Below are 18,831 nucleotides of genomic sequence, written 5' to 3'. Positions count from 1 at the left end.
ATAATTTTTTTTCAGATTAAAAAGCGTTATTGTATTTATCGCTTCTTATTTAAATTAGAATTTATACAAAATTGATTAAAGAAATGAAAACATGAATTATATGAACATGTTAAGTGAATATATTTATAATTTTATATATATATATATATATATATATATATATATATATATATAATTATACATATATTTACTTAATGCTCTTTTCTACAATATTTTCTAAACAAAAATTTCAATTTTCTATGCATCATCAATTTACAAAATATTTTCAAAACAAAATGACTTAATAGTTATAAATCGATGTTTAAGTAGTTAGTAAATCTTTTTGCTTCGGTAGTTTTCGAATTCTCATTTAAAGCGATGAATCGATAAAAAAAAGAATAGACCAAGGATACATTCGACACGCATACATATACACATGTAACGCAGGAGCTGCAGGTAGAATATCATGAATTTATCCGCCTGCGCAGTTCAATGGAACTGGCTTTTAAAAAGGACCCAACAAATCGCCTTTCAGGTAGGAAGGAGCAATCCTTAACACAAGCAAAGCCTGCATATCTGGTCGTAAGCTTTAGTCGAACGTACGTTACGAGAAAGTTCAGTTTAAATGCACGCGTCGGAAATGCTACACGTGTTTGTACAAAGTGTGAAAGTTATAACAAGTATGTATGTAACATTAATTTTAATAATTGGCAATATGCATTTTAAATCATTTCGATTTCAAAATCATAAATTATTATAATAAAGAAATCTAATATTTATTTTTTCTCTTATAATTTGCCTTTAATATTCTTTCTTAGTATAATATGAATAAAGGAAAGTATCTTTCAAAAGAGATAAAACATTTTTAAATTAATTTAGTTGTGTTTTTAAAAAAGGATTGTAATAATTGGTAAAAAAATTTAGAATATTTATTATTATCTTATAAATTTTTTCTATAGAATTTATTTTATAAATCTAATATTCTTTTATAGATTTATTTTACTTGATATATTTTTGTAGAATATTTTTTTATATATTAAGAAAATTCAATCTTTTAAACAATTCAAAACAGAATTCACTTAATAAATTTCATATTATGTAATATAAAAACATTTGAATACATAAAATATATACAAATAAAAAAATATATCAGATAATACCAAAATATATATCAGAATATACATATAAACATTAAACATGTGTAATGTATAAAATTATAAAGAGAATTTTACTTTAAATTTTGTCGCAAATTATAGATTGTGAGTAGATAGAAAAATTAACTAATTATAGAAAGTGGGCTTTAGATAAAACGAATAAGCCCAACGTAATTTTATATTTTTAAAGTTAACTGTTTTACTCGATATTTTTGATAGTAATATCTTCTTAATAATTTAGTAATAAGTAATATATTTAAACTTATTTTAAAAGATAATTCGCGAGAAAATATAATATAAATAAATAAATAAATAAATATATATATATATATATATATATATATATATATAAATTCAAAATATAAATCTCTTTATAATTTTACGTATCACATGTTTAATATTATGTGTAGTTTGATTTATAAAAAAACTAATAAATTATCTTTCAGAGAGAGCAGCATCTCCTCGAACACAATCAACCACAATCAAACACAAATAAAGCCTGCAGATCTCGAATTATAAGATCCAGACGAACATTAAGAGAAAGTTCAGTTTAAATGCACACGCCGAACGCTGCACGTGTTTATACAGAGAGTTTATACAGAGTACGAAAATTTTGGGTATGTAATATTAATTGCATTTCAATAATATACCTTTTAAATTATACTAATTTTAAAATCATAAATTATCAATAAAGAAATTTAATATCTATTTTTATAATTTGTCTTTAATATTCTTTCAATATAATATGAATAAATTTATTTATAGTATCTTTCAAGATATGGAATAAATTTTTAATTATAATTAATTAAATTATTGTTATACTATTATTGTCATACAATTTTTTTAAAATAAATAATAATAATTTTGTAATAAATAGTTGATAAATAGATTTTAGAATATTTATTTTAGAGATTTTATTGATTATTTTATAAATTTAATATTTAATATTTTTTTTAGATCTGTTTTATTGAGATATGTTCTTACGTAATGTCTTTTTATGTATTTATAATTCATTTTATAGATGATCTATATAATTTGTGATAGAATTCAAAATAGAATTCTCTTTATAAATTTATGCGTAAAATTACGTATATATATATATATATATATATATATATATATATATATATATTTATATATTTTGTACGTATTTTATGTGTTGAAGTATTCTTTTATTATACCATATAAATTTTAAATAGAATTCTTGAATTTTTTATCGAATAATTATACATCGTTTAAAGTGGACTTTAAATAAAATGGACATTCACAATTTTACATTTTTAAAAATTATTATAATAATATTATTATAACTAATCATATATTATTATACTTAATTATATATTAATAATATAATTAATTATATGTTATTAATTATAATACATTTAATTATATATATTTTATTATAATATATTTAATTATATTATATAATTATATTGTCTAACATAGATATTTAATAAGTGATTAATTAATTTAATAAGTCAATTTTATATTTTGAAGAATTAACTATTTGATAATTTACTAATAATAAAATGTTTTTATATTTTAAACTCATTTTATATAGATGACTATAATTCATGACAAAATTTAAGATAGAATTCTTTTTATAATTTTAAACGTCAGCTATATTTAGTGTGCATATATATATATATTTTAATTTATGTGTATTTTAGACGTTTAAGTATTTTTGATATTACCCGTTTTGTATTACCTATTTACCATGTTTAAATGTTTTCTTAATTTAAAATCATAAGTAAAATTCTGTCTCGAATTTGTTACAATATATAGATTGTGTAATATAGGATTTAGACGAGAGACATGCTCAATTTTACATTTTTAAAGTTGACACAAAACTTACAATCTCACTTCAATAATTATTATATGTTAAATATGATAATGAATGAATGTCTTAATAAATAATAATTTTCAATTATTCTCTACACTTACGTATATATCATTGTATCGTTTATTGCAAGATTAATATTACTATAAATTTATTATTTTTATTTACATTCAATTTAATGAATTAATATGTCCATTATTTTTGCAGAAATATTGCTAAATACAATACTTCAGTTTCTACATAATCCAAGAGACTCATTTGCTGATTTATCATCAACAATGTCAACAACGAAACCAATATTGTACAGAGTCGAGACATACATCGTACCCGAAGTAAACAAGAAAAAAGAATTCTCGCTACAAACTGCAATCAATGAGATCAACAATCTTAAGATTGCGAACCAATTAAATGAGCGAGAAGATGAAGATATATCAGAAAATAATACTGAAAACAGAAAGAATACATCGCCTGCTTCAAATAGTAAATGCATGGAATCTAGAAGATATCTTATGAATGACAACAAATTAATTAAGAGAAAAATGATAAAAGATATTAAGAACAATGAGTCTTTATCTAACGAGCAATTCAATAACAATAACGTTAAATATAATGACAAGGATTTTGACGAGCACCTGAATGTACAAAGAGAGTTTCAATCGTCAATCGAATCGCAGGATACATTTTATCCTGTAAAACAATTTAAGAAGTTCAATAGTTTGATGTCCATCGACGAAAGAAGCGAAAATTTCTTGGAATGTAAAATGAACGATTTTTGTCATCACGGTTTCAAGAATGGTTGCAGCGCGACAATTCCTTCGCCCGAGGAGGTCAGCGATGAGATTTTTAAAGAAAATTGGTTACACAAGATGGAGATCTTGCGACAGCATGATGTTGCCCTGAAGGAGAGGGAAATAAATCTGCAAAAAAAAGAGAGGGAATTGTTCAAAAAAGAAAAAGAACTCAGAATCAAAGAGAGAACTCTCAATGAAAAATTAAAACTAGTAGATCAACAGTTAAAATATCAAAAAGACATACAACTCGTAGAGAGGAGGCTGGGAGAAGTAGCACAAACTTTATCCCATAAAATCATGGAATCTGATGTTAAAATGGAGAAATCGAGAGATTGTCAACCTGTGGAAAAAACTTCAACATTGCAACGATCAACTTCGACACCTGAAAAAATCATTGAGCCAAGTGAGAAAAACGAAGAAGATAAAAAAATAAAACATTTAACACATCCAAAGAACTATCCATTGAAACAATCCTATTCGTCGAACCCAATTTCCAGGACTCATTCATACGCTAGTATGAAATACAAAGAACAATTCCCTCGCAATAAAATACGCTATGATGATTTAAACTCGACGTTGTCGGCGGATAATGGAGATTCATCCTTCGTACGAACGTCGGAGCGATTTAATCCGTTACTTTATAAGAAACCATACGCGTTTACGAGATCGGCAAGCGAGCGGAGGACAAGTAAGACGAGTAATGCAGTTGTTACAAAGTCGCAAGAAGTAGCCAATGTTGAGAAGAAGTTTGAACCTATTGTCGAAGAAGGCAGAGTTTTCCAAAAATTCAGCGAAAATATATACGCCTCGCAGGACAAGAACACGAAATTTCAAAATTATGGACTTGTAGATTGTAAATTGGATGACATTCAGCAAAACAACGCGAAGCATAATGGCAATGAAAAAAAATTGTTTTCGTACCTCGATCTGGCAACCAGTGATAAATGCGGTCGTCAGAATCAGACTGATCCCAAAGACAGACCAATCTCTTGGAACGAGAAAACAGATGAATGGCTACAAAAGAAACGCCAAGCATATAATTTGGCGGTGAAAAACTCGGCTGAGATTAAGGAGAACCTTAAGTATAATATTGTCATGGAAAAAGGTAAAAAAAGTTCAAAAAAAAATACAAAAAACAAATTATTTACTATATTTCGATAGCACACTTATGATACTAGTATTAATATAGCATAAAAGAATTTATCTACTCTAGAACCAAACCAGTCAAAAACTCTGTAGTTCTCTGTTACTCATTTTAAAGTCAATGATCTCTAGAAACTTGTAATATACTATTCTAATTTAATATTGTAATATAGTATTCTAATTTAATATTGTAATTTTAAATTTGTATATAGTTAGTCATAAATGCAACATATATATCAAGTTTTCAATAAAATAATTCTGTATTTGCAATCCATTTATATGCAATCATCTGCATAATCATAAAGTGTCATATTGTTCATATTTTTATCAAATAATATTATATACTGTTACCAAACCGAAAGAAAATAAATAAAAAGAAAGATAAAGAAAAGACAAATTATATATAAGCATTAGTAACCATATTGTATCATGATTTATATTGCGCATATATATTAACGAGATACATTTGTCACCTTATGATCCTTTTGCGATTTCACTAGCAGAGTATATTTATTTCTTAATTTACATAGAATTAATTCTGCAATTACCTAAGATTCGACGATGCATGATAAACATGAAATTAATATATGTAAATTAATAGCCCCAAGAGGGTGGCTCTCCAGGCTTCAATTCTCTACCATATAACGCTGATTTGTCTCTGAACATTGAAAAGCGCTCCGACTCCATGTGATCTAGTTTATGTCCGATCATAAAGCCTGCGAAAGGAAAGATGAGCGGCCAATAATATTTCCACATTTTGCGAATTTATATTGCGATCCTAGTGTTCCTGTTGCTCGGCGAGTTGACGCTTCCAGCGAGCCGTGCGTCTCAAATCTGCAGTGATTGTAACCACCGCGAACGTAGGGAATAGCACACTGATCACGTTGCGCCTAATCAAGGTTCCAATGGATGTTTTAGCACCCATTAAACTGGAAAAATTGAAAGAATTGAGATTAAAAATTACAGATAGACAAGGAATGATGAACGAAATTTGACTTCCCTACACTAAGCTCATGTAAATTTAATTAAAGAAAATATCGAAAACAATACGCGCTACCAAGATTGCATAAAACTACTCAAACTAGTCAAACAGCTGATTTTATTTCGAGTGAATAAACAGCTGATTTTACTTCGAATGAAAATAACACGAAAATAGGCTAAAGCTAAGAAATGAACGAGATAAAGAGAAGACGAATAAAGAATTTCTTACACTCTACGAATGCATTGGTTGATTAATTTTTTTGCGCTCGAAGGTTAAAGTTATTTCAATTGTTATGTAATCACGCGAGAAGCGACGAAGGGGCTTGAGACGAATCGTCGCTCCTCCTATCATTTCTTCGCGAGAAACATCGATTCCGAAACTTCCCTAAAATCTCGAGTAGAATAAGCACGACATAGAGAATTCGAACTCGTGCTCGATTTTTAAGAAGGGCAGCGCATTTACCTTTGTGATCGATTGGAAACTCCAAAAAAAAAAAAAAAAAAAACAACCGTTCCTGAGAGGTTAAGAAATCAGGGTGATTAATATGTTAATAAAACGAACGTATCAAACGTACTTACATTCCTAAACAGATCTAGAATCTCACTACGTTTTCTCTTATATGTGTAATCCTGATCCTGGTGAGTGTATATCGTAAATATCCCTTTTCGGGCTTGAAATAAAATTTATATGTGAGAATCAAAATTTGGGAAAAAATTGCAAGAACGTTTAGAAATATAATTAGAAAATACGCGGATCTGCAAGTATAAATTAAAATTGTAATTTACGTTATTGATAGTTATGATAGCGGACCTTTTCTCCTTCTCCAGTTTTATCGGCACTGCTGAGTGACCAAATAAAGGCCCATTCACACGGCCATTTGAGAGCGATCGACTGGTGCAAAGGGTGGTTTCCAATGGGACGAGAACAGACAGATAAATCCTCTTCTCATTGCGTTCTCTCCCGTCACTTTTTTATCACTCGTGATTGCCCTTTAGATTCGCCGAAGGTTCAGGGACACCGACGTGATGCCACTTCGACTACTTTTGTGTAAATAGAAATATTCTGTCACACACTACTAATTGGACTCAATCACCCGGTTGGCAGTCATCCTTCTGCTTGGTTTGAGAAAAGGCAGGAGATTATTCAGGATAAATAGGTGGGCTGAGAGAAGAGAAAATTTATCGCCAGTGGTATTAAGTGTTGTGATCCTAAGCGATGAAAACTGGCAAGTTTTAATATTAGGAAAATTTTCTCCTTTGAAGGAGAAATTTTATGCGAATTATATTTCTCTGTTCTTTTTGTAGGGAAGAAAAAATTTAGAAACTTATCGAGTATGCCTCCGAAATCGAAAGAGACAGAGGTTTTATGGTCGGATATAACCGGCCGCATACTGATCAACGCGATCACTCATCCTATCGAGTATGCAAAGGTTTTGATACAGGTAATATTTTTATTATCAATAGAATACTCTCATGCAAATAAATTGATACACTCTTGAGGCAAAGTCTCCTTCAGAAAAAGGATTGTACATTTATTTTATATTACAGATTGGATATGAGCCTATCCCACCAAAACCAACTGTAACATTATTTGGAAAACCAGCGCTGAAATTACCCAATGCCTTCACATATAGTAAGTCTGAATTTAATTTAAAATCTAAAAGATAATTTTTATTTCTAAAAAAAAAAAAAAAGATTTTTTATATATTATATAAATATATTAATTCACAAAGTTTTTTATATAAATTAGATAAAAAATGACTTTCTTTTTTTATATTTATATTATATTATTATATCTTATATATTATATCATTATTTACAGTTAAATACATAAAGAGCATAGATGGTTTCACGGGCTGCTACAGAGGTCTGATACCAAAGGTATGTTCCTGTACAGTTAGCACAATAGCGTGTGATAAAACTTTGGAGTATCTACAACAGAATTGGGTACAGAATGAAGATGAAGACGATGAGAATGAAATCATAAGGTACATGTATTGAGAAGAAAGAGAAAAAAATATATATATAACAATATAATGTTTCACATTTACAGACGTAAGAAATGTATGCGTGAGATAGTAAGAGATGTAATCGGTAGAACTGTCGCGATCGTAATTAGTCATCCTCTAGAAGTCATTTCATTAAGGATGATGGCTCAATTTGTGGGTGGAGAGACAAAGTATAGGTATTGTGTATTGTGATTATTCTTAATATAATAAATAATAAAATTTAGAATGCCAGGATAAAATATCTCAGAAGACTTTTAAATAATTTAATATTAAAAGAACATTTATATATATTATGGAATAAAGACACAAATTATACATAATTACATTCACTTTTGTGGATCTTAAAGAAAATTGACAATTTTAAGCTTAGTTTTCTGCAAAATATATTTAATTTTCTGTTTTAAGTCTTTTGTTATTATGAAATTAAAATTTGCTTATTATTATATTTTTATAAATAGTAGTATATTTGGCTCGTTCCTGGAAATCTACAGAGAGAATGGAATCTTGGGATATTATGCAGGATTGATACCGCGTGTTATAGGAAGTGCCGCGGCTATAATTTTAGCTGGTGTCTCCACATATGCTATAAATAATTATGTTATACAAGAACCGACAATGAAACCATATACTGCGTCAACCATGAAAGTAAGTTGATCGGGAAAAGTACTTTAATACATATTTATATATTTTAGAACTAATATATAAATATGTTTCTCTAAAATGAAATGTCTGTAGTTTTTGGCTACTACTGTGATGTACCCATTCCTGGTGGTGTCACATTGTATGGCAGTGAATGACTGTGGGTAAGTAAAACTTATAAATTGTTTTATTACACACACACACACACATACACATACATACATACATACATAAAAACAATTATACAATTAGAAAATAATAGAAGTAATATCTATTGTGATATTTTAGAATAAAAAATAACACACATTTGATTTAAACATGAAGATATCTAAAAATTAAGGATATTTTTGATATTTCCCAGAAATAACGCATCAGATTAAATTAATATATTTAAAATTTATTAAAGATTGGTGTCTGGTCTACCACCACACATGCCAATCTACAAAAACTGGCTACATTGCTGGTCCCATTTATCAGTCCACAACCAATTGAAGAGAGGCAGTAGTTTGTTATGGCGTTATTATACTGGACCACAAATGATATTGAATGGCAAAGTGATACCAGTTATAGGCGACAATTTTTACCATCCCAGCCCTTAACGAGTGTCTCATCAAGTAAGCCCAGATGAGTTTGTTATAAACCAAATGAACCTGTTATAAGCCAAATATATTCGACCGATCTATCATGTCCATTTGATATTTAATTTATACAGTATATACTTAGCGTCTTATAAGAAAAGAAAAAAAGGAAGTTCCCTGACAACGAATTTCTATATGGAGATCATATAAAAATTTCATGCAATAAATGTTCTTCTAACTAAATGACCAAGTTATCAATAAGAGAGAATATAAAAAATAGTTTTTCAGTAAAACATTACAAACTAATAAATATTAGAAATTCTTGGTCAACTTAATTAAAAAATAAATCAACATCTTTATAAATGTTAAACTGTATTCATCGATTTCTGTGATAATATTTTTCAGTATTTTTTTTAAATTATCAGAAAAAGAAGGTAAACTAATTGTACTCAATCGTAATAATTATATATATATATATATATATATATATATATATATATATATATATATGTATAGTATCACGTAATATTTTTTTAATGAGGAAATCAATGTACATGTGTATGTGAATCATCCTCGAAAAGAATTTAATTATAAAATTAATGGAAATTATTTTTTAATCATTTTATGATTATTATTATTAATTTATGTCACATTTATTCAATCACTTTGATTGATTTTTAATATTTCTAAATCAGATTTTTTTTACGAAATTTGTATAAATAAAGATAAATCAACTTGAAATGAAAATATTTTTTAATTACATCATAAATAAAAGATGGAAGAAAAACGAGATATAAATTTGCTATGTTGACAATTAGATTTTATTGTTTCGACAATTAATCAACTTACATGTGATCCGCGTTGATAATTGATAAAATTTTAATGAGTATTGCATTCGTCGGACAAACGTCTTTCTATACATATTGTGTCCTATAAAGAAAGAAGAGAGAAAGAGAGTAACACGCGACGTACAGATTCTCATCTCTCACTCCATTAATACACATATAAAAAAAATATCTCGCTAATAGTCTTAAGAATGTTTGTATACACTTCTTTCTCAGACATGTTTGAACTGTAATTCGTCAGCTGAATGTGAATAATGAACAAATATATATAGTGTATCTCATAACTATTAATCGTACATCAATATTTGAAATTTGATAAATGATCATCTGGTAGAAATTTATTTTCATTAGTTCTCAGTATTATACATTATTAAAAAGATTCAACTTTTCCAATTCTGATGAAATAAATAAATGCAAATTTTTTATACATTTATATTTAAACAAGGTTTAAATGAAATTAACTTTTTGCTGCAATTTTCACATCAAGACAAGGGTCAAATTCAAAATTTGAGAAAAACCTATTATTAGAAAGCAAAGAATAGTTTTGAGACACACTGTATTTATATAATTAATGCATGGATTGTTAAAAAATTATTTTTGTGTTTAAATATATTGAAGCGAGGACTCTTTTCAAAGTACTTTTAGACTTGAATAAAATATATCACAATGTTCATAATCTCGATCTGATAAACAAATGTATTCTTCTTACGAAGCATTTGTATTCTTTTCACGCCTCCATTAAATTACTTTATTGAATTAATTTATATTTATGGAATTTTTCGTCTCACGATCGAACAAATGCAGTAATGATTGGTCATTGCTTCATTACAGAATCGTCCTTCTTAAAAACTAAGTTACACTTTAATCACGATAAACAAATAATTATAATATCATTAATATCGTTGTACATAGCAGGGACTATTATATCAATTCAAGTAGTGTACTAACATCAGAGTTATCAAATTTATGTATACAATTCTACGAGGTAAAATATATTTTCAAGAACGCGCATCGTCAGACTTTTACAATGAAATTTGTAACTACGGCCAGCATTATCGGAACAGCTACTAATATAATTAATCAGTGTACAACAATTCCCCCTCGCTCTTATATATATAAAGTCTCTTATTTCATATATTTTATATTAAAGATTCTTTCTGTTGACTACCGAGTTTGATTTTTTTTCTTTTCAAGCAGATTATGCGCATTGTAACACCAATCAGAGCTCTATATCTATTTTTAGTATATCTATTTCTCCTTTCACTATTTCTGTGTCAATCATTGTAATGTTATCTTATCTTATCTTGGCAAAATTGCATTATGCATACACAGTGTGCATAACGTATATGAAATTCGGCTTAAAAAATTAATGCACGACGCAAGAAACGGAAATCATATCTGACTAAAAAATCAAAAAGAAAATGGCATAAGAGCCATATTGGCTCTTATGCCATTTTCTGTTTGATTATTTGAGCCAAGTCTCTAATTATTAAATATCTGACAAAATATGACGTACAATATTTTGTTATCTATATTAAAAAATCTTCCTGAACTGTTAAAAAAAATAAGGTCATCGTTGTTACGACGTTGTTGCGGCGGATCGTATTGGAAATAAATGAGAAGGAACTCTTATGATAGACAATTCAATTCTATCAATTCTATTCTCGCGTAACACGATAAAGATCAACATTCAATATTTAATCAATCAACATCGCTTCTTTCTTATACTATTATTAGGTATTAACAATCGATTGTTTGTCGAGTCCGCATTAATGCATGAGTATAACTTTTGTAGGCTCTGTAAGCCGTAAGGCTATATACATTGAGGAATACTGCGTGCATTTCAGGAATGTTGGCGAAATCGGAAGCAAGGGGCACATTTGAAGCGCGATGCTTCTCTACAATCAAATAATGCAAAACAATCTCGATTCACAGAAAGAAACTGTTCAATATTCACATTCTAAGACGAAGAGACTTAAACTCAACAAGCTACATCTGAGAAGTTTCTTTTATTTAATATAGAAAAGAAGTTATTTTCTCTCCTTTTTTTCTTCTTTAAATATTATGCATATGTACAAAAGTATATTTCTTACAATGTATGAATTATAAAAAAAGATGAGAAAGAAAGACAACAACTTAAGTAAAACAAAGTGACACATTAATGTTATCAAGGCAGCATACTTAATATAATCGGTAAAAATAGTTTCCATTAGGACAGACAAATATAATCAGCTCGTGTGGCGGACGCATAAATAATCGGTACATCGTACGACATTTCTCCGAAAAAGTATACTAAAGTAAATTCGTTTATTAATTTACAGTTGCTCGGAGAATAAATCGTCGTCGACAAAGCAGTGATGTTCCTTTCTTAGATTTGATCTAAACAGAAAAACGCGCAAAACAATCTGGTAATTCTGACCAGAAATTTTAGCGATGATTTTATATCCAGAGACAAATCCATTTCCTTACATCTCTACATTACAAAATCCAATTATAGAGTTATATAGGGTTTAACGAGATTTATATTAATTATTTATTTGTGTCTATATCTAATGAAACTCAATTCTTTATAATAGTTATGTAAAAAAAATTAATTTGTCCCTAGATATATCTGTGTTTTATATACAACACGATTCTCTATACTCTTAACTCTTAATGGCGATCCGAAATACTGTAGCAGTGTTATTTCGGCTCCGCGAACACCCTTTATCATATACATTATCATATCATTTTCTTCTTTTCACAGGAATCAAAAAACGACCAATAAAACTATAAATAAAATTGCATGATAAATACGGATGTGTATTAATATATATGCAACGAGTAATGCAATATTTAGCTATTTATGAATAATCGTAAATTAGGCCACGATGTTTGTAACGACAATATTTTGTTCATTTTAACTTTGGTAAATTGCAATGTTATATAAATTCCATTCTGTTTAAAATTGAAACATTAGATTCTCTGATCTCATTAAATCTTTGTAAGTTGGAATGCAATTAATTGTGAACATTTTAGATTCTTCAAAAATTTAAATGTGTAATTGATTCTAAACTTTCTTCTTGAACTTTTTAAATTGAAATACAATTTTTATAAGAATAACAGATATATCAAAGATTACATGTAGTGTAATTAGTATTTAAGATTACGTTCTAAAAACGGTATACATGATATTAATTTTTATTCCATTTCTAAATGTTTTAATACTTCAATTGACACGCTTTCTAAAACGAAATCTCTTGAAATTTAACACGATGGCTCTCGTATTTGTTATTGTTATTCTTTTTATCGCATATGCGCGATTTGTTGTAAGGTATGAGATATACATATATAGAGTATGCCAGAAGTCGCGCATTTTTTTTTAATTCTTTGGATCAAGTATATCTCCGACAAAAATAGATGCAGATTTTCAATGCTGAAGTTTCTCGACACATTCATAAGAAACTAATAATTATTTTATTTTCCAAGAAAGATAAAAGATTTAAGAATACTCTCTATACATTAGAACGTTATAAAATACTGATTGCATTTATACTAACAGTATGATATCCAATGTATAAGTAAAAATGAAAAGAGATCTCTATATGTTATGAAAAAATTTTGGAAACTGAAATATTTTTTACAAAATATTAAAGAAGAGAAATATCGAAATTGACACAACATTACTCTTAAAGTTCGATTTACCAAAAGACGATATTTTTCAATACTTTATAGAATAAATTCCTCGTCTTGTGACATTGTTTTCTTACCTAGAAGCGCGACTTCTAGGATGCCCTAGCTATGTGCACATGCACGCGATTATTTGGAACTTCACTTCATTTCGATTCGACAGTAATTTTCCGCACGCACACAACTTGACTTACTCTACTTCAAGTCCAGCTCCACTTCCGGACTCTCCAAGGAAAACGGTTTGAGATTCTCGACGATGGGTGTCTGATCCGGGTCAACGCGGATGCGAATCTTATTGGTGTCTAGGGAGCGTGGTAGCGTGCGTGGTAGGTCGTCCTTGTAAGAGACCGCTGCCGACACGGGCGATGCATACGGCACGTAAATGCGCACAACATCCGGGCTAGGCTGATGTGGTGTTGCACGCGGCGTCGGTAGCCCACCGCTGCCCGAGCTGGCGTTTGAGATATTGCTCTGGGTATCCAAGCTGTTGTCTAATGCCTGGGAACGCGTCGCTGAACTGAACACCGACAGATCAGCCGTCGACGTCACCGATGTCTCGGCCAACGATCGACGAGAACCGTTAGGAGATGTGCCGTCATCGAGGCTCGGATCAAACGAGAACTTGCTTCCTACAAACACAGATTTTTCGTATTAGATGCGCGAGGTTGAAACTACAAGATACGGTTTTCATGCATTTAGAATTTAGAAATCATTACTGAAATTTATTTTCGCTTATTAATATATGAATAGAAATGTAAACTTTAAGTGATTTATTGCAATAAAGCAAAATTTGCGTTTTTTTGTGAATATAAAAAAAAGTACATTAACGAAAATCTTATCAGTAAGGATTGCATGGTAAAATAATGATCGTGCATAATATATAGATCTCTTATTTATTTACATAATGTCAGAGGAACAACAAGCTTAATAATAAAACTGCGTAGGGTGAATTATATTAATGTTGTTTTAATATATAAAGATTGTTTCAACAAAGCAATATTCTGATTTACATGCATGGATAAAGTGTGTTATGTTAAATCATATAACACTCAGCTTGGTTAATTTGGTGACACGAGATTTATTTATAGATATTTTGGATGAATCGCATTTCGTGAAGTGCATTTAACACATTAAGAATGTCCCGATTAATAATCGCATGATCCAAAGCATAATCGCGCAAATTAATACCATGTGTATCACAAATTAATACATGCGTAATATATACTTAGTATTACATAAAAAAATACCCTATTATATACTTTTGATGCATTCCTATACAATACGAGGAACTGCTATATATATAAATCAATTTTGTGTACAACTATGTATATATGCTAGCTTATACAAAACAATATATCTTTACGCTTTGTATCGCGTGTGGCAAAGGCTTTCTACAAACTATATATATTCGACATTTCGACGTCAATCAAATTTCATTGAGCAAAATTGTTCGCGTCGCGAAGTTTATCGTCGCAGCGCGTAAGCACCGTGTTCCGCTTACAATCTAGTATTGTAGATAACTGTTGTTCGTACATTCGAATCAGTATTATCAGTATTCTCCTCCTCGGAATCGCTGTCACGTTCGACGCGCGAGGTACTATTATCTGTACTATTATCGTGTATGCTATTGTCACGGCTATCGCTGAACTCACCGCCAAGGCCACTAGTCGGTTCGACAGGTGTAGTGCTCTCCCTGCCGTTGTCGATCAGTGCCATGTCCCTGCGCTGCGCCACGGATTCTCGCATTACATGCTGAGCTTCGCTAAATTCTTCGCTTCGCCTTCCAACCTGGATCAATATGAAACAATGCTATCACATAATATAATAAAATTATGGAGAAGAAAATATTTCCGATACTTTCTTTTATTGTTCGATTTCTTCTATGTACGAATATTATAATACATACTATAATCATTGAAAGTAAAATATATATTAAAATATATTAGTTTCTATGTTTAAAACACAAAGTGCAGAGATAATACATGTCTTGTCAAAAATTGAAATAATTTTTCTTTAATAAAGGCAAACGAGTTAGGCAATTTTTGACCTCTAAGCAATCAAAAAAATATTTCAGAATTAATAAGTATAAGTATATAATAATTAATATTAATAAGTATAAAATCTTCGGTTAATAATAAGGAAATGTGTGTGTGTGTGTGTGTGTGTGTGTGTGTGTGTGTGTGTGTGTGTGAATATCCAGATATATGGATTGATAGAATCCTATTGCAATATTTATTTACGGCTTTTTTTTTCATTCGCATTCCTTAGTATTTTGCTTATTCATCACGTTTGTTGTACAGATTGTCAGAGATACTTTGTTATTTGTAAAGCAAATTTCTTTAAAAATACAAAACGATAGCATTTTAACAATACCTTATTGGTAAACGAAGGCTCCTTGAAAGTGCCAAATGGAAAACGGGGCAGTTCATGAGGCAACGGTACACCCGGATAATCTAATTTGGCACGCTTTAACTCCTCCATGCTGCGTTCCATCGTACTGATCACAGTGTCGTCATCAAAACAAAAGTCCTTTTCTAACTTGATTTGCAGATAGTTGCAGAATTCGTCGAGACTTTCCATCGGCATCAAATAGCGTTTATGTAGCTTCATCACGGTGTACGCCATTGCCGGAAGAATACGATCACCGTCCAATAGAAATATGTCCCAAATACGAAGACCGAGACTAACGGGAGTCTGTGACGAGCAGATATTAATATCTTTAAAAATATTTTATATCTTACAGACATTCACTAATATTCGTTACTCATTCCAGGACACAATAGTTATAATAATAATTATATAATTTTTATATATTTTTTTAAATATTTTAAAAATGTAATCTAATCTCTAATCAAAAATTTTTAAAATGTTTTTATACATGCTACATTCGATACATCGAACTTCAATGAATAAGAATACATATATGAAATAGCTTGCTATATTCCATGTATAATTGAAAACTAATTACTGAAAATGCTTATTTATGAAAAACTTGTTTTAAGAATAAAATGTGTAAGAAAAGAAAAGGAATGCTATTAAAAAAAATATGGTCTAGAAAGAAAGAAAGAAATACATACTCTCTCCTGAAAAACAACAAAAAACCATTTCAATGCATAAAGTATGGAATCGCAGCCGCATTTATCCATTTTCCGTTTCAATTTCGGCAAAAATTTGTTCATTATCTTGTCATGATGCTCTATGAAACGATTTAATTTTGGAAATCCATCAACATAAAAGCCTGCAAAAAAATATATTACAAATATAAAATTTCAATGTACCAATAAATGTCAATAATGTCCAAAGGTTCGTAAATACAGTAGGTGGCATGACCTTTAACATTAGAAGCTTTATTGTTATTTTTTTTTTACGTGATAAATTTATACAGCAATGTGTATTCAATAGACTTTTTTTTCATTAATAACTTTTTACTCTTGCCATTCATCAATATTCATGAACCCATGGACAATAATTTAATTAATGATAAAAATATTGTTAAAAGATTATAGTGATATAGAAAAAAATCCAACCATGCATGCTGTATTTTTGATCGGCAAGTAACACAGAAAGGCCCCAAAATGCGTCCTCTTCGTCCATGTAAAGCAGCAGCAAACCAGCTAACACAGACATTCCTTGACAATATCCTACTTCCATGTTATACATACTATAAGCTGCTAATACATAAAACATGGATTTTTGTTTTATGCTATATCTCTCCCTGAAAAAATAACAATATGATATATCATCCTTTTCAAATATTATGACAAAGATTTTGTATTATTTCCAGTATCACACCTATAGTTAATGTGATCTCTGTATTGTCTGGCGACATCAGCATCGATTTGTCTTATCTCTGTGGACCATTGACGAGCTAATTGTAGCATCTCTTCATATTTGCCTGCTTGCTCTTTTTTGAGATTTTTGATGCCTAAGAGTAGAGACCATACTTGGCCACGAAATCTGTTAGGAATTCCTTTGTATATTCTACGACGCAATTTTTCCTTGGTCGAGGCACTATCCCACTGTTTTGTCATCTTTTCCCATTTCTTCAATCTCTCCATCTCCACATGGTGTAACTTGATCTGGTATGAATCCGGCTTCTGTGGTAATCTCTTATCGCTGTAGGTGAGATAAGGATTTGAAATTATCGATATACACGTTAATATCATGCACATCTAACTTTGAAAATCTAAATGCATATGCATACTGTATAAATCCATATCTATCTGTAGTGTGATAGACTTCGTAACCAGGATCTTCCCAGGGATCAATCTGGGTGCCCTCCCTACCCCGGTCATAGCAGCTGAAAATCCTATCACGCTCTGCAGCAGACCGCTTCAACAGTTCTTCCTCATTCATCCCACGTGACAGTGCGCGGCCAGGCTCTTACAAGCATGCCGTTTCGTTAATGAATCTCTCTACCAGCATCCAGCCATTAAGCTTCATCTGTAAAGTATATCACTGTACAGTTTGTAGACACACATAGATGAATTCTACTATAAGAAATCTATGTAATCACACTTTAGAGAAGCTAAGACGCATGATTGCACTTAAATATCATTTTAAAATGTGATTACATTGCATCACAAAATACGGAATGCATGCATGTATGAAATTACATATATTTCCTCGGCGTTCTCGCGCCGTGCGGAACGTAACAGATTTCGCCGTTAAATTGTCATATCGGCACGCGCACGACTGACAGTGACACTCAATGCGCGACCGAGTGGCCGAGCGGACACAAAATGGATCTGTTTGGTTCCTCGCTGGCCAAGCGCAGGCAATACACGCGACACGACATTTGAACTCCTCGGCCGCTCGCCTCTACCTCTTCTCCGAGAGTCCGCGGAAGACACTAGGGACACATTCCATTTGATGTTTGTAACGCTTACGATATCATTTCATTCTTGTTGTTGACCGAAAGTTAAACAAAGACGGATAACGTTCGTAAATGTTACGAATAGTAAGTAAAATGCGTTTTAGAGATGCGTTTCATTTGATATTGCGAACGCTCGCAGCATTATGAACAGAATCAGCGTTGGCCAATGAAGGAGAAGGAGAAATTTATTTTAATTCGAAAGAAGATTGAAGGTGTCATGGCCCGCTTTTAGGTGATCCCTGGAAGCGATACTACCTCTGTGGACATTAAAAACGTGAACATGAACTACAAAGCCAATGTCCACGAATGTTCTCAGAGGGTAATATA

The 18,831-nt window shown here is 30.3% G+C and overlaps 4 protein-coding genes across 13 annotated transcripts; 2 read left to right on the top strand and 2 right to left on the bottom strand.

The window, feature by feature from the left end:
• The first annotated feature begins 414 nt into the window (after positions 1 to 414).
• Positions 415 to 5,273, top strand: LOC105252730. 2 transcript variants are annotated; one of them, XM_025408011.1, is made up of 4 exons: positions 415 to 435; positions 515 to 659; positions 1,580 to 1,750; positions 3,181 to 5,273. In XM_025408011.1, exon 4 carries the CDS (start codon positions 3,252 to 3,254, stop codon positions 4,923 to 4,925), a length of 1,674 nt encoding a protein of 557 aa, XP_025263796.1. In that variant the 5' UTR covers positions 415 to 435; positions 515 to 659; positions 1,580 to 1,750; positions 3,181 to 3,251; the 3' UTR covers positions 4,926 to 5,273. The 2 variants fall into 2 exon arrangements, with proteins under 2 accessions (XP_025263796.1, XP_011258567.1); XM_011260265.3 differs by lacking the exon at positions 415 to 435 and having other exon boundaries at positions 454 to 659.
• Positions 5,274 to 5,334: 61 nt separating this feature from the next.
• LOC105253472 (NADH dehydrogenase [ubiquinone] 1 beta subcomplex subunit 1) lies at positions 5,335 to 6,848 on the bottom strand. 6 transcript variants are annotated; one of them, XM_011261534.3, is made up of 3 exons: positions 6,700 to 6,766; positions 6,468 to 6,559; positions 5,335 to 5,836 (listed from the first exon to the last, which is right to left on the bottom strand). In XM_011261534.3, the coding sequence occupies exon 3, from the start codon at positions 5,661 to 5,663 to the stop codon at positions 5,502 to 5,504; it is 162 nt and encodes a 53-aa protein (XP_011259836.1). In that variant the 5' UTR covers positions 5,664 to 5,836; positions 6,468 to 6,559; positions 6,700 to 6,766; the 3' UTR covers positions 5,335 to 5,501. The 6 variants fall into 6 exon arrangements, with proteins under 6 accessions (XP_011259836.1, XP_011259837.1, XP_011259839.1 ...); XM_011261535.3 differs by having other exon boundaries at positions 6,675 to 6,746; XM_011261537.3 differs by lacking the exon at positions 6,468 to 6,559 and having other exon boundaries at positions 6,700 to 6,848.
• Positions 6,849 to 6,858: 10 nt separating this feature from the next.
• LOC105252732 (mitochondrial carrier homolog 2) lies at positions 6,859 to 9,225 on the top strand. Of its 3 annotated transcripts, none has more exons than XM_025408015.1 (8): positions 6,859 to 7,114; positions 7,194 to 7,330; positions 7,437 to 7,521; positions 7,711 to 7,876; positions 7,942 to 8,073; positions 8,359 to 8,542; positions 8,633 to 8,700; positions 8,943 to 9,225. In XM_025408015.1, exons 1-8 carry the CDS (start codon positions 7,105 to 7,107, stop codon positions 9,133 to 9,135), a joined length of 975 nt encoding a protein of 324 aa, XP_025263800.1. In that variant the 5' UTR covers positions 6,859 to 7,104; the 3' UTR covers positions 9,136 to 9,225. The 3 variants fall into 3 exon arrangements, with proteins under 3 accessions (XP_025263800.1, XP_011258576.1, XP_011258575.1); XM_011260274.3 differs by having other exon boundaries at positions 6,863 to 7,045; positions 8,356 to 8,542; XM_011260273.3 differs by having other exon boundaries at positions 6,864 to 7,114; positions 8,356 to 8,542.
• A 4,365-nt stretch (positions 9,226 to 13,590) lies between these two features.
• LOC105252734 (USP6 N-terminal-like protein) lies at positions 13,591 to 18,643 on the bottom strand. Of its 2 annotated transcripts, XM_011260275.3 has the most exons (8): positions 18,245 to 18,643; positions 17,833 to 18,071; positions 17,421 to 17,744; positions 17,156 to 17,343; positions 16,706 to 16,866; positions 16,002 to 16,322; positions 15,281 to 15,416; positions 13,824 to 14,257 (listed from the first exon to the last, which is right to left on the bottom strand). In XM_011260275.3, the coding sequence occupies exons 2-8, from the start codon at positions 17,982 to 17,984 to the stop codon at positions 13,824 to 13,826; spliced, it is 1,716 nt and encodes a 571-aa protein (XP_011258577.1). In that variant the 5' UTR covers positions 17,985 to 18,071; positions 18,245 to 18,643. The 2 variants fall into 2 exon arrangements, with proteins under 2 accessions (XP_025263850.1, XP_011258577.1); XM_025408065.1 differs by lacking the exon at positions 18,245 to 18,643 and having other exon boundaries at positions 13,591 to 14,257; positions 17,833 to 17,984.
• Positions 18,644 to 18,831: the final 188 nt, after the last annotated feature.

This window comes from Camponotus floridanus, unplaced genomic scaffold, assembly GCF_003227725.1.
Source record: "Camponotus floridanus strain SB8 unplaced genomic scaffold, Cflo_v7.5 scaffold2, whole genome shotgun sequence".
Classification (NCBI taxonomy): Eukaryota; Metazoa; Arthropoda; class Insecta; order Hymenoptera; family Formicidae; genus Camponotus; species Camponotus floridanus.
The sequence above is the reverse complement of the archived record's forward strand: the minus strand, read 5'-3'. Positions and strand labels throughout refer to the sequence as shown.

Excerpts from the sequence above, each read along its gene's own strand:
- LOC105252730 (XM_025408011.1), top strand. The coding sequence starts at position 3,252 with ATGTCAACAACGAAACCAATATTGTACAGAGTCGAGACATACATCGTA.
- LOC105253472 (XM_011261537.3), bottom strand. The coding sequence starts at position 5,663 with ATGTGGAAATATTATTGGCCGCTCATCTTTCCTTTCGCAGGCTTTATG.
- LOC105252734 (XM_011260275.3), bottom strand. The coding sequence starts at position 17,984 with ATGAATGAGGAAGAACTGTTGAAGCGGTCTGCTGCAGAGCGTGATAGG. Across the intron at positions 16,867-17,155 it reads TCAAAAATACAGCATGCATG|GCTTTTATGTTGATGGATTT; the intron begins GTTGGATTTTTT and ends ATTTTTTTGCAG. Across the intron at positions 16,323-16,705 it reads TTGTTGTTTTTCAGGAGAGA|ACTCCCGTTAGTCTCGGTCT; the intron begins GTATGTATTTCT and ends TGCTCGTCACAG.
- LOC105252732 (XM_011260273.3), top strand. Across the intron at positions 8,543-8,632 it reads ATACTGCGTCAACCATGAAA|TTTTTGGCTACTACTGTGAT; the intron begins GTAAGTTGATCG and ends AAATGTCTGTAG. Across the intron at positions 8,701-8,942 it reads ATGGCAGTGAATGACTGTGG|ATTGGTGTCTGGTCTACCAC; the intron begins GTAAGTAAAACT and ends AATTTATTAAAG.